Here is a 12,271-nt window from a genome sequence, read left to right on the forward strand (position 1 = left end):
ACTTAAGTGTTAAAGTTTGTTAAGTGTAGTGGCTTGAGATGCCAATATTTGCTTTGTAACTTTGTTGAAGAGGAGGGATCAAGGGTCCTGGTCACGATGGGGCAACAATCTATATATCTAAGGGTTTCATGAGCCTTCTGCCGACCCAAAGGTATTTCCGACATAATTCAGGTGACTCCCAGAAGAACTTGTGTAGTCGGAGCAACATGCACAAATGTTCAGCTCTTTTCCATTAACAGTGTCTGGCAAATAGCTACACTTGTTGACTTTAGTCTGTCGTTCTTGTGTAACAAATAAACTGTTACTTTTGCGGCAAAAGTCAGTCCTTACACATTCTGCAGTAATGGTTTGGTAGGAGCTGATATAATGATTCACTTCTGTTTGCTTTCTGGTCATGTCAACCTGTTTTGACATGGCCAGCTATGTCAAATGATGAAAGAAGACTTACTAAATGTGTGTGTCCTGCACACAACCAAACCCGAAACATCAAGGCCACACATTTACAGTTAAGTCTCTCTGTATCCAACCGTTCAAGTGATCAGTGCAAATGAAAGCTCAGTATCTAACCTTGAAAGTTGGTCTCATTCCAGTTGACTCAAATATTCAAATGATACATTACAAAACCAACACAAACTAACATATTTATTGCAATAATTAGCAAGTACATTCTTCAATGTCAAAAAAACATTCTGTACAGAGAATTAAATTGGCATCACATTTTATCATCATTCGTTGCAGTGAAACTTGCTAAATACACGTAGACACTATGAAGTCCTGAATTCAACAAAACATCTTCAAACAACAGATGTGATCACAATCATGTCCTGTGATGACATGTTGGATGACTCTTTTGGACACGTTTGGCACAGATTGATGAAAATGTATCAGTACAGCTTCTGTCATCCCAGCACCTACCTGAAAGATGAAAATCAGAAGTTAAAAACTTAACTCAAACACAGTTTAGTCATGAAATCATCCATTTTCCAATGACACAAGGTTGGGTCGCGGTGGCAGCATCCTAAATGAAGAGGCCCAGACTCCTGCCCATAGAAATCTCCTGCAAAATGTTCTGGAAGGAATAGCACAGTCAAGATGAAGACATGGTTCCTCTGCATGTCCTGGGCTGGATCGCGTGGGAGGAAGGGAGTGGTCTGAGCCACCACAACTGGCCTCTTTCAACTGCAGCTGTACTCTGAGCCTCCTCCGCTTCATACTTTTTCTTCTAAGGGGGAGTCTATCTGTCACCTGGTTCCATAATCTAGTTCTTTTGGTCAATACCTCAACTTGTGATCGTGTCTGAGAGTGTGTCCCTAGATAGGAAGAGCTCATCTCATTATCCACGACTGCACAATGACCAAGAGGTCTCCTTATTGAAGTCACAGCAACATTCCATCTGGGCACATTCAGTCTTTGCCTCACTTCTGCACAAGACTGCAAGATACATGAACTCTCCCCCCAAGTAAATGGTCTCTCCTCCAGCTTTAAACCACCATGCATCTCGACGTTCAAAGTCAACCTTCAGTGGACTAACAGCAAGAAGAGGTGAGCAGTCGCATGTTTCATGCTCAAATGAACCTCATTTGTTTTTGTTCCATTCTTCAGGATAACCACTATTCATTTCATGTCTGGAAGATTCATTATTGTCACTGTTTTTGGACAAAATACAAATAGCATCAAAAGGAAGTGGTCCCCTTTGATCTTTCATTTATTTATTTATTTTTCACTAAAACATACAAATAATTACAAAATCAAGCGCTAAGTTTGATCTGACTGAGATTCTCGGTAAAATTCGGACTTCATGTGTGTTCCATATGAGCCTCATGCTAGTTATCAGCATAGCAAACACTGTCAGTGTCATTGCCTTAATCAATAAATCACGTACGCAGAAGATTGTTTTTTGAAAACGAGCAACCTAACAATGGGACCGTGAAGGTGGCCGCAGTCCACATCAACACACAGTTCACTCTAAACCTAACCATCCATAACAAGTGGCAAACCTTAACCAGGACCTAAAACAAACTTTTATTTAATTATAATGACTCAGTTATCTTGAAGTTTTAATCCTGAAATTGAGGCTTTGTGAGGTACAAAAAGGTCCCCACAAGGACCTGTGGTTCCAAGAATAGGTCCCCAGAAGTATAACTATACGAGAACACAACATGTTTTGCTATCCTTGTGGGGACATTGTGATGTTTCTGCCCTTTCCCCAGCCACTCACCCTCAGCCAGATCATCCAAAACAAATAGCTATACTTAACCATGAGCCTTAGTCAAACATAAATACAATTATTATGAATTAGGTATTGTGAAGTTTAATCCTTAAACTGAAGCTTTACTTTGTAGGGACCAGCAAAGATGTCGCCATTTGGTAATGTCGCCAAGAAGTGGTCTTCTCAAGTATAGCTAAACCAGGTACAAACACACACACACTCATACATGATTTTGTGTATAACTACTACACTGGTGCTAAAACTGGCAGTTTACCTCGTAGTTTAATGGTCACACAATCCTGGCCTGTGTATAAATTGTTTGGTTGTCCTCTGCACCAGTCAGTGAAAGAGAACTGCGTCCCATCACTCCAATACCAAGAACCCTCCTAAAGAAAAAGCATCATCAGTGATGACAGAATATACACTGTATATACTGTATACTCTGCTGTTGTATAATGGCTCATTACCTTCCAGCAGTCTGAAGCTCCAATCCATATCTTTAGGTTGAATGGGGATTGGGTTTCCTCAATAATGAAATTCTTTAGGGATAATTCTTCTTCCTCATTGTGAATAGATACAAGGTTTGCGTTCATGGAGTGGCAGTTTTGCTGTACGGAGGTAAGTGAAACAGACATTGACTGTTCAACAGATTTTAGAAGATACGATTTTATTTGACCGTATGGTGATGCCATTCAATATTCGATTAGTACAGTCATATATCAAAGAGGGTAACACTAAAGGTTCTCATTAAAACTAAATTAGGTTGTTATTTTTCATACCTCAGCTTGGGCCCAAGTCTTTTTTTCCTTGACATAGTGGAAGCAGCGACCGTCAAACTCGCGCCAGTTACATGGACAGGTGTTATAGTCATTCGATGGACAGAAACCTTAGAATACATATTAAAGGTGAGATGGAAGATGTACACTGAGGAAAGTATGATTCAGAAATTAATACGTAGCTTTTCACTCATCTGGAAAATGAATTTGTGACCAAATGAAACACTTCATTACTCAACGATTTGATCGTTAACTGACATTTCATCACATTTCATCCCTCTTGCAACTCTAACAAGAAGCAGAAGATGTTCCCAGAGACTGTTGTGGAGGTCTGTCAAAAGCCCAACCACACTAGTAAATTCTTTATCAGTATTAACCGTAGCAAACCAACCACCAGTTTCATTTGAGCAAAATCTCAATTTAAACCGATAAATAATAGTATGTAGGTGTGAATCACAGATGCATAAATACAGTTCAGTGATTTACAGTTCCCAACGCTAAGATGCTATTGTTGAAACAGACTCACTTGCAAATGCCAGAACCATCAAGATACAAACAAATACTGACACGGCCAAAATCTTCATGGAGGAGGTCATCCTGTCTATCTGAGGAGGACGGACATGTGGTGGCTGTCGCCAGGATGCCGAAAGCTGAAGGTTCGAAATCTGCTTCACTGAAAATCTCGGGCTTCGGTGAGCTTTTGCACGACATGCCCATCATTGGTTTTATCCACCTGTGACCTGTCACAGTTGTTTGTTGAACAGTAACGTATTACATCAACAAATCAAAGTGCAGCAAAATGATCACAATGTGTCATTAAAGGGACCCTCTCCAGCATTTCCCAGTCCTGTGATCCATGGTCATGTTTGACAATAAAACTTCTGTTCTACACGATGTGTAAGAGCCACGTCGTGTGGTTGCTTTCGTTTGTCCTCATGCCACACATAGGAGCAGTTTGTTTGGAAACTAGCATGACAACGTCTCAGGAAGACAACTTTCTGAGTGCCAAAATTCCATTCATAACTTGATCATTTGATTATTCTACTCATTTCAAATGTGTCCAGCTTCATGCTTCATGTATCTCCAAGAACATCACGGTGAGCACAGGTGCCCAAGCAGGTATGTGATTCGTCCTTCTGATCTCAGACTGTGCACTTGCATACATCAATAGTCACACCATCAAGCGAGATGACACCTGTGTCGGGACAGCACCACCCTCTGGCCATTTCTGATGCTGCTGGGGTGAACAGCAATAATGGTGGGTCCTCTGAGGATCTCTCCAAGGGGGACGGTCTGACCTCACTCCCTCCCTTGTTTGGACCTTGGTACGGATTGTAAGTGCTGTTTATACTCTACACCAGCTAGCTGCGCAAAGGGACACTGCAAATGCCTGCATATACAGAAGGCTGGGTTGTTGAAATTGTGGCGAAGGGTTAGCAACAATATTTGTCCTGTATGTCGTTCACATAGAAGAGAGTGACAACCTTAATCGTGACTGCACAATGAACACACACGGACCACCTCATCTGCCATGGTGAGATTGAAAAGTGTAAAATAAAATAAAATAAAATAAAATAAAGCAAAGGCTTGTGTTTTGTGGATCCCTCTTATTAATGAGTTCAAGGACAGGGAATGTGGAAAAGAAAATGGGGTTCATGAATGCTCTTCATGCGGACGCAAAGAGGACAGGTGGACTGAGCAGGATGGTTGTGATATGCTGAGGTGGAGGAGGCTGACTTGTTGAGGCAAACCGGATGGGAACGCTGGAAAAGAAGAAAACCCAAGTGTGGTCTGTGTTGCTCTTCCTCTGGCAATATTCTATTCAGAGTAGTCTATGCAATACAATGTCCAAATGTAAAAAAAAAAAACATTCAAATTCTGAACTTTGGTTTGTTTGCTGATGCCTCGGTTGCCAAAAATGACAAACCAACCGATATGACAGGTCAGTGTGTGTATAAGAGGAAGCTGTTCTTTGTCGTGATCAGCATCTTCATTCAGCAGGTTTGATAAGACTATTCTCAAACTTCTCCGTCAAATTTTCTTTCCATTCCAGGTCTTTTTTTTTTCCTCATAAGAGAAAAACCGACATCTTCAGCATGAAGGGGACGGTTGTGTCTCTACTTATTATCACCATGGTGGTGCAGACATTGCCTGGTAAGTGATCACACATCAAGTCACATCAGAGGAAGTTTCACACAAGAAATATTTCTGCATTTCGTCAACAGAAACAACTTCTCCAGACTGGCAGGATTTCAACGATCGCAGTTACTACTTTGACAGCAACGTCAAAAGTTGGTTTGACGCTGAGGTAGGTGACTCTTTTTGAGCACTAACCTCCTTTATATTTGACATAAAGATTTTTTTTCTTTAGTTTCCCTACTCTCTAAATCCCTAAGAAAACATTACAAGACCTGGAACTTAGCCGGGGACAGGCACAAGTTGTGATGACATGGTACACAAGCGAGGACGACAGGGTGACCTGACACAGATAAGATGAGCTGATTCTGCTGCCTGGGGTCAGAGTCAGTTGTCGCCCCCAGCAATGCACGTCATCATACATGCTAACATGGCAAGCATGATCAGATTTATTTGCTCTGTCTTTGTTTACTCTGCACCCTGCACCTCATCTGAGGTCAAATAAAGCCCAGAAACAGAAATCTTGTCTTCACCGCTCATGTCCAGCCATATTTTGGTTTTCACCAAATATCAGTGACTAGAACATTGGCATCATAACTCAACAAATTCAAATTAACACACAGTCAGCAGGTGGCAGTATCCTTCCCTCCCCCCAAACTGATCATGCACTATTCGGCTCAACCCAAAACCATCATCCTAGCGTATGTAACTAGAATTATGTGTCAAATGTGTTGCTAATTGAACTTCTTTGTTTTGTTTTTAGAGTGAATGCCGGGGCCATAAGGGGCACCTTGCATCAATACATAGCTTTCCAGAGCACCGGTTCATCCAGACGCTAATAAAAAAAGTAGCTGGTGAAGGTGTTACAACGTGGCTTGGAGGCAACAGCTGTCAAGAAGTAATAATCATGTCGGACACATTTCATTTTTGTTTTCCTCATATTTTGATACATTTCATTTCAGAGTGGAGTTTGGCTCTGGACTGACGGTTCACCACTCGATTATACATACTGGGCTGAGGAGCATCCAGCTGAGGGAAGATGCCTGACAATGAGTCAAGACGGTAAGTCACTTTGCCACATGCTGTCATAAGTTGTAACATTTTTGCCCGATACTGGGGGAAAATATTGTTTTGTATCATTGACATTTAAATGTAAAAAAAAAGATACATATGTATCCTCAGCTTGTGTCTGAATTTTTTCGGTAAGAAAAAAATTGTTTTTTATTATTATGATTATTATTGCCATCACAATCATCATCATCATTTCTGTTGACAGATGGGCTTCTTTGGGCTGATGAATCATGCGACGATACGTCACATGCGTATGTGTGCACCAAGGATCAGCAATGAAAACTATTTCCTCAAGCTAAACCTTGGAGTACTTGGTTAACAGTGAAACCGGCATGTTAAACAAACAAACAAACAAACAAAAAAAAAACAAAAAACTGAAACATCAGAGCAATATTCTTGTCGCATTTATTTCTCAGGACTATGTCATGAATCATTATGAAATGGAGAATAATTTGAGAATTTGAGTTCACAATGACTTTGCGAAGAATATGGATGGGTGCGTGATTGATGGTACATATTGGTTAGTCAAAAGGTTCCTGATATGAATCAGCAATAACATGACTGTGATTCTAATGTAAACTTTTGTATCTGAGCTTCAGCGCAACAATCTTGCGAGCAGCCTCCTCCTGTTCAGGTGTGAAAAAGGCGCATTCTGCCACTGTGGTGAAGTTGTCTTCCAGTCCTGTGTGGAAAAAAATGCAACAATGCAAAACACAAAATTGAGTAAGATCAAATGTCACTGCACTTACTGTATATGGTTGAATGCAATTGTAATACTCAAATATAGTATGTAGCATCACAGAAAGTATACAGTATTAGTGTGCAATGCCAATGTAAGATGATATGCCTGTTCTGTAGACGAAGAGTTTGAATGATTGAGGCCACAGCGCTTGCCACTGTTAGCCCATGATTTAGAACGTGCTGCACAAGTGGCTCCTGTCTCACATCAACTATGAGATGCACCACTCAGCTTATCAGAAACCTGGTTGATCCTTTGTTGACTAATGCATCACACAGTTCCCTTCATTGGAGAAAGTGAAGATTCTTTGCAAATTCAGGAACGATATAGGGAAAAAGTCTCATGGAAATGTATAGAAATATGCTTGACATATTGACAACATGTTCTACCATTTAGCACGTAAAGACTTGTGCCATGAGCGAACACCGAAATGTTGTGAGAGGTACAGTAAGACTATTCAACAAAGACCTGTGATAATACTGTAATGGTTAGGATGTGTGTGCGTTGGAGATCTCGCGAGAGTGGTGAGGTGCCGGGTGTTTTTCAAGTTTCGGGTGAAAGGTTGTGTGTGCAACTTGAGTTTTGGAGGGAGGAACAGCAGCAGCACGTCGAATAAAAGAAGCATTTAATTTACATCCGTCTCGTTCCTGAATCCTCTGGACATTACAATACGTTTTATGTGAAATGTCATAAGTGAGTGAAAATGTAGGAAATAGAATTGTACTGAGTCATTTGCATGGATAAACCAATGCATTGGCAACTTGAAGAAATGAGAAACTGCGTGACACACTGACGACTGAACAAGTTTTGAGAATTTTTGAAGTATTTTTTTATAATCTATTATTTTTGTTTTTTAAACGTGAGCTAAACTGATGGTAGCCCCACAGTGTCCTTAGACTATTGTAACAGCGACCCCTGGTTTAGAAACATGCTCCCCACAGAGCATGTGTCGGTGAGTACCATCACCTTCACAACTTTTGGCTCAATGTTAATTCAAAAGAAAATTGTTGCTAAACAAAGACAGTAATTCTGATGTTGTTCATTTAACGTGAGCTGACTCCTGCTGTGAGAATGGTTTGTACACCTGTCGGTCTTCCACCTCACCAACACCGGGTCAACATGCTGCTCATGTGATTGAAGTAGGCAAACACTCTTGGACATTTGCTGCTGACGCAGACTTGTGGCAATACACATGGAAATGCTCACCATGGATAACTATGCACCTTTATACAATGATAGATTAACTCATCACCTTTCGCATATAACACATTCACACATTCATTTTGCATTCTTTGGAATGCATTTTCAACATATTGCCCCTCTTGGCCCTTGAAAAACACGGGTGCACATGTGTTGGCTTGTGCTGCAGACTAACAGTGGTAAACAAATATACATCGCAAAAAAATCAATAAATCAATAACATTTTCATTAAAAAACAGACAAATGGTAGAGCACAAAATGGTATACTGGGTTGGTAGACTTAACTTAATTTTGCAGTAAAGTATATATATAAATATAAATAATGATAAAAAAAAAACACTACAATTCATTGTAGGGTACTTTATTGTATAAAATATGACTTTACATAGCTTTTTTAAGTCAGCGGCTGTAAATATAACAGTTATAATATAGTTCTTCTTACAGCAATTCCATGTTACTATAAGAGTATAATGTATAAAATGTGGATCACTAGGGAAGTCCAAAACATGGGCCTTGTCAGAACAGCGCATTACATGAATCACTGTGGAGGCCAGAGCACTTCAGGTTTCTGCTCACTCTGGCATCACTCACAGCAGCGGGAGTCTAAAGACAGAGAATGGGAGTCAATGGAGTCAGGGCACACTTAATGGTCAGATTCCAACTGTTGTGACAGGGAATTACACCCTTCATCCTCGGAGTCATCTCGGACAATGCTACCTCTAAAAGAAAGGAGAAATTGGGAATGGCATTAGAAAAAAACCCCCAGGCATTTAACATCTCGTTCAGTTCGGTTTGCTCTCTGGAGTCACTATGGTCAAGAACAAAGTGTGCAGTAAAACAAAGACCCCTAGAGTAAATTAGTACAGTATCTTGACATGTACAGTCATTCCCTTTATCCCAATTAGGGATGGGCGATACGGACATAAAAGTTATCATGATAAATGTTGAAATTTCGGCGGTAACGATAATTATCACGATAAATACATTTTTATTCTTTTCCATGTGTTGGACACAACAGTCTCTCTTGAAACTGTTTTATGAAACTCATTGGTGGAGCTTGTCTCCAACATCATTATTTGTTTATGTTTAAATATAATGGTTAACTAAGTGTAGAGATTAGAAATTCAATGTTTCAAGTCTCTGGTAGAAGCCGCTCGTGTCTGACAGACTGCTCTGCCAGCTCTATTTAGGGGTTAAATAGTGCTGTCAGTCTGCTGTGTCTCATGTCTCTTAACAGTTGACTTTAACTATGGTCCAGTCTGGACACATTCCCCAGGTGCTATTGAAGAAATATTAGAAATAATGTGAATAAATGATCATTTAGTCATTTTCTATTCTCAAAATCATTATACAAACTACCAGTCCTTTGTCTTGTGTGATGACATTTTTTTTCAGAATTCTCTCTCCGAAAATGGATGTTTTCCATTGCCTTTTTGAAGATTTGACTTTAACCGTTTTATAATATGTTGATGGTCCCTAAGTGATCCTGGGTCATAGCATTAGTGCTGCCTGTGAGAGTGTGTCCGTGATCAGTGAACCCTAATGGGGACACGGTAGAGGACGCCACCAACAATACCAGAGTGGAGGTCCGTCCAATAACTAACCATTTTCACCACGGTGCTTCGCTGAGGCGCCAACGCAGCGGGAAACCTGCATGGGTTGATATGAACCAAGGCAGACGACCGCTTCAGAGAACCTATAAGGACCACTCCATCTAATAAAATAAACACGGATCCAGAGACTCAGAGTCAACCAATGTCCTTATCAAAGTTTAAGTTTATCAAAAGTTTAAAATTACGACTGTGAACCAATGTCCACCACACTCTCCACAACTGTCACAAGCCAGTGTCGACTGTCAAATGCCTCAAAGCTGGAGAGCGCAGCGAGCCGTTGCAGTCTCGCCATGTTCAAGTGTGCAGGTGCAACGCATCTACTGAGCCGTGTGTTTATCGAATTTATCGTGAGATGCAGAATTGTCATGGTGGAGCTTGTGTGTGGCGGTATACCGTGTACGATAACTTATCGCCCATCCCTAATCCCAATTTATGCCAAATGCAATTGTGTAGAGTGTGCAGTGGAAAATACAATACAAATCATTGTGGCACTTGACACCGACCACGTCTCCACTGCAGCCCGGTTGACGTGGAGAACTGTTATTTCTGTCCTCATTCGCTACAGAAACACACACATGCTGAATTTACCATATTGTCTTGGTCGTCCTGGATCATGGATACGTTTTCTACAGTTACACATCATCATCATCTTCTTATGTTCTGCAAGAGAATTAGAAAAGCATGAGCTCGTTCACCGTCGTACACACAAAAATATATGTGCAAGGTTTTCACATCACAAAGACCTGTTGATGACTCCTGAGTCACCCTGCAGCATTCGTTGATCAAATCTTACTAAAGCTTTTCTTTTCTTTGCAGCTTCAAAGAGGAGTAAAATATAAAGCAGTGTCCAGCTGGTCGTCTTGCTCAAATAAGCTATTGGGTCATTAACACAGACTCAATATTTCACAGTGTATTCTGTCAGTTTGAGCTGTTTAAGGATGTCTAAGGATGCAACTCCCTGTCACAAAGTACCATGTATAAATATTAGGGGTGGGATTCGATTAAAAAAAATCGAATTTGTGATGAATTAATCTCAATTAATCCCAGTTTAATGGTATAAGAATATTTGCCACAAGAAGCCACATTTTTCAATTTGAATGAATTTGGTACATTACTGAATCAAATGATGGAGCCATACATACATTTAAACAACAAAAAAATCTTTATTTTGCATCAGTTTGACAATAGCACAATAAACCACGATAGTGGCTATATTCAAGTTTTTATATCACCTTATTTAAACTAAAGCTCTTTTAATGTCTTGGAAATATTTGTATAAGAATTTCAATGTTATAAGAATTTCAAGTTCATTCAGTGTAATGGAAACCCTGCTTTTGTTCAGGGAAAAACATCCCTGAACCAAAGCAAACAGATGCTTTTGTTTGCTTTTGTTCAGGGATTCCTCCATGTTTGTTGTTGTTGTTATCATCCTAGCTGCCACGTGTCTTGTGCGTCAGTGTGATCAGCGGACCAGGAACTCCTGCACTTACAAAGGTTCCCTGTTGTCTGGAGAGCAAACTGTTCAATTGAATTAAATTAAACAATTTTAATTAGTAATTAATTAATCGTAATAATGTTGTAATTATTTAATCATAATTAAGTCCCACCACTAATAAATATATGAACAACTTTGTAAGACACATTCTTGAGTCGATGACATGTTATTCAGAGGTAGACTCAGCATAATCACTGACAGTAAAGCATTTCCTTTTCCCCATTCTCATCTCTGCTGCAGTACAGTGACCTGTAAAAGGTTGATCCTACCTAGGCATTTCCTCCGCAGTATAATGCAGGTCACAATTCGTCCCAAAAAGACAACTGCAAGAATAACCACAATGACGACTGTAGAGTCACCGACTTGGCTGCATCCAGCATAGTTTTCTGAAAGATAAGTACAATCAGGATTACAGACAGAAGTCATTTCTCAATACCAAACCACCTCCACAAACCTTTGTAACAATTGTTTGCAGTGAACCGCACCTCTTCTTCACTCAGGGGGTTGAAGACACGACACACATAAACCTTATCATCGTGTTCACCCCCCAGATGTATCTTCAGACTGGTTCCTTGATGCCTTGTGCCATTCAAGATCCACTCATAACTGAGGAAGTCAGCACGCCCGGATGCAGAGCAGCCCAGGCTTGCCCTTGAGTCCCTTTCCACCTTACAGCAAACTCTAGCGTCGGTCACATTGTCTTTGGAAAAAAAGTGAATATGTTAAACATGCTCTTCGCATCTGTACCATTCAGAACAAGATTTTGACACTAAATGCAACAAGTCAGCATCCAAACAAGCCGAGTTTACTAGCTTCCAGATCCTTTGAGGAAGTGATGCAGAGGAACCTGTCATCAGGCCACTGTTGGACAGATAGACAAAAATAAGAGGTATAACTGATTTAACAAAAAAACCTGACTGTGAGGGAAGTTGATGTGACTCCAGCATACAAGCTTGTTCATAATGTGTGATTTGGTGATGTGATATTCCACTGGATGCAAGCAGATAGATGCTGAACTTGCTCATGATGATG

The 12,271-nt window shown here is 40.3% G+C and overlaps 2 protein-coding genes across 2 annotated transcripts; one reads left to right on the top strand and one right to left on the bottom strand.

Annotated features, from left to right (window-relative positions):
* Positions 1-627: 627 nt before the first annotated feature.
* On the bottom strand, positions 628-3,704 carry LOC128756349 (galactose-specific lectin nattectin-like). The gene is made up of 5 exons (XM_053860790.1): positions 3,512-3,704; positions 2,989-3,095; positions 2,677-2,817; positions 2,484-2,595; positions 628-915 (listed from the first exon to the last, which is right to left on the bottom strand). The coding sequence occupies exons 1-5, from the start codon at positions 3,579-3,581 to the stop codon at positions 818-820; spliced, it is 528 nt and encodes a 175-aa protein (XP_053716765.1). The 5' UTR covers positions 3,582-3,704; the 3' UTR covers positions 628-817.
* A 1,244-nt stretch (positions 3,705-4,948) lies between these two features.
* Positions 4,949-7,548, top strand: LOC128756243 (type-2 ice-structuring protein-like). The gene is made up of 5 exons (XM_053860590.1): positions 4,949-5,139; positions 5,211-5,293; positions 5,885-6,019; positions 6,084-6,183; positions 6,398-7,548. The coding sequence occupies exons 1-5, from the start codon at positions 5,082-5,084 to the stop codon at positions 6,469-6,471; spliced, it is 450 nt and encodes a 149-aa protein (XP_053716565.1). The 5' UTR covers positions 4,949-5,081; the 3' UTR covers positions 6,472-7,548.
* Positions 7,549-12,271: the final 4,723 nt, after the last annotated feature.

Source organism: Synchiropus splendidus, chromosome 3 (assembly GCF_027744825.2).
Source record: "Synchiropus splendidus isolate RoL2022-P1 chromosome 3, RoL_Sspl_1.0, whole genome shotgun sequence".
NCBI lineage: Eukaryota > Metazoa > Chordata > Actinopteri > Syngnathiformes > Callionymidae > Synchiropus > Synchiropus splendidus.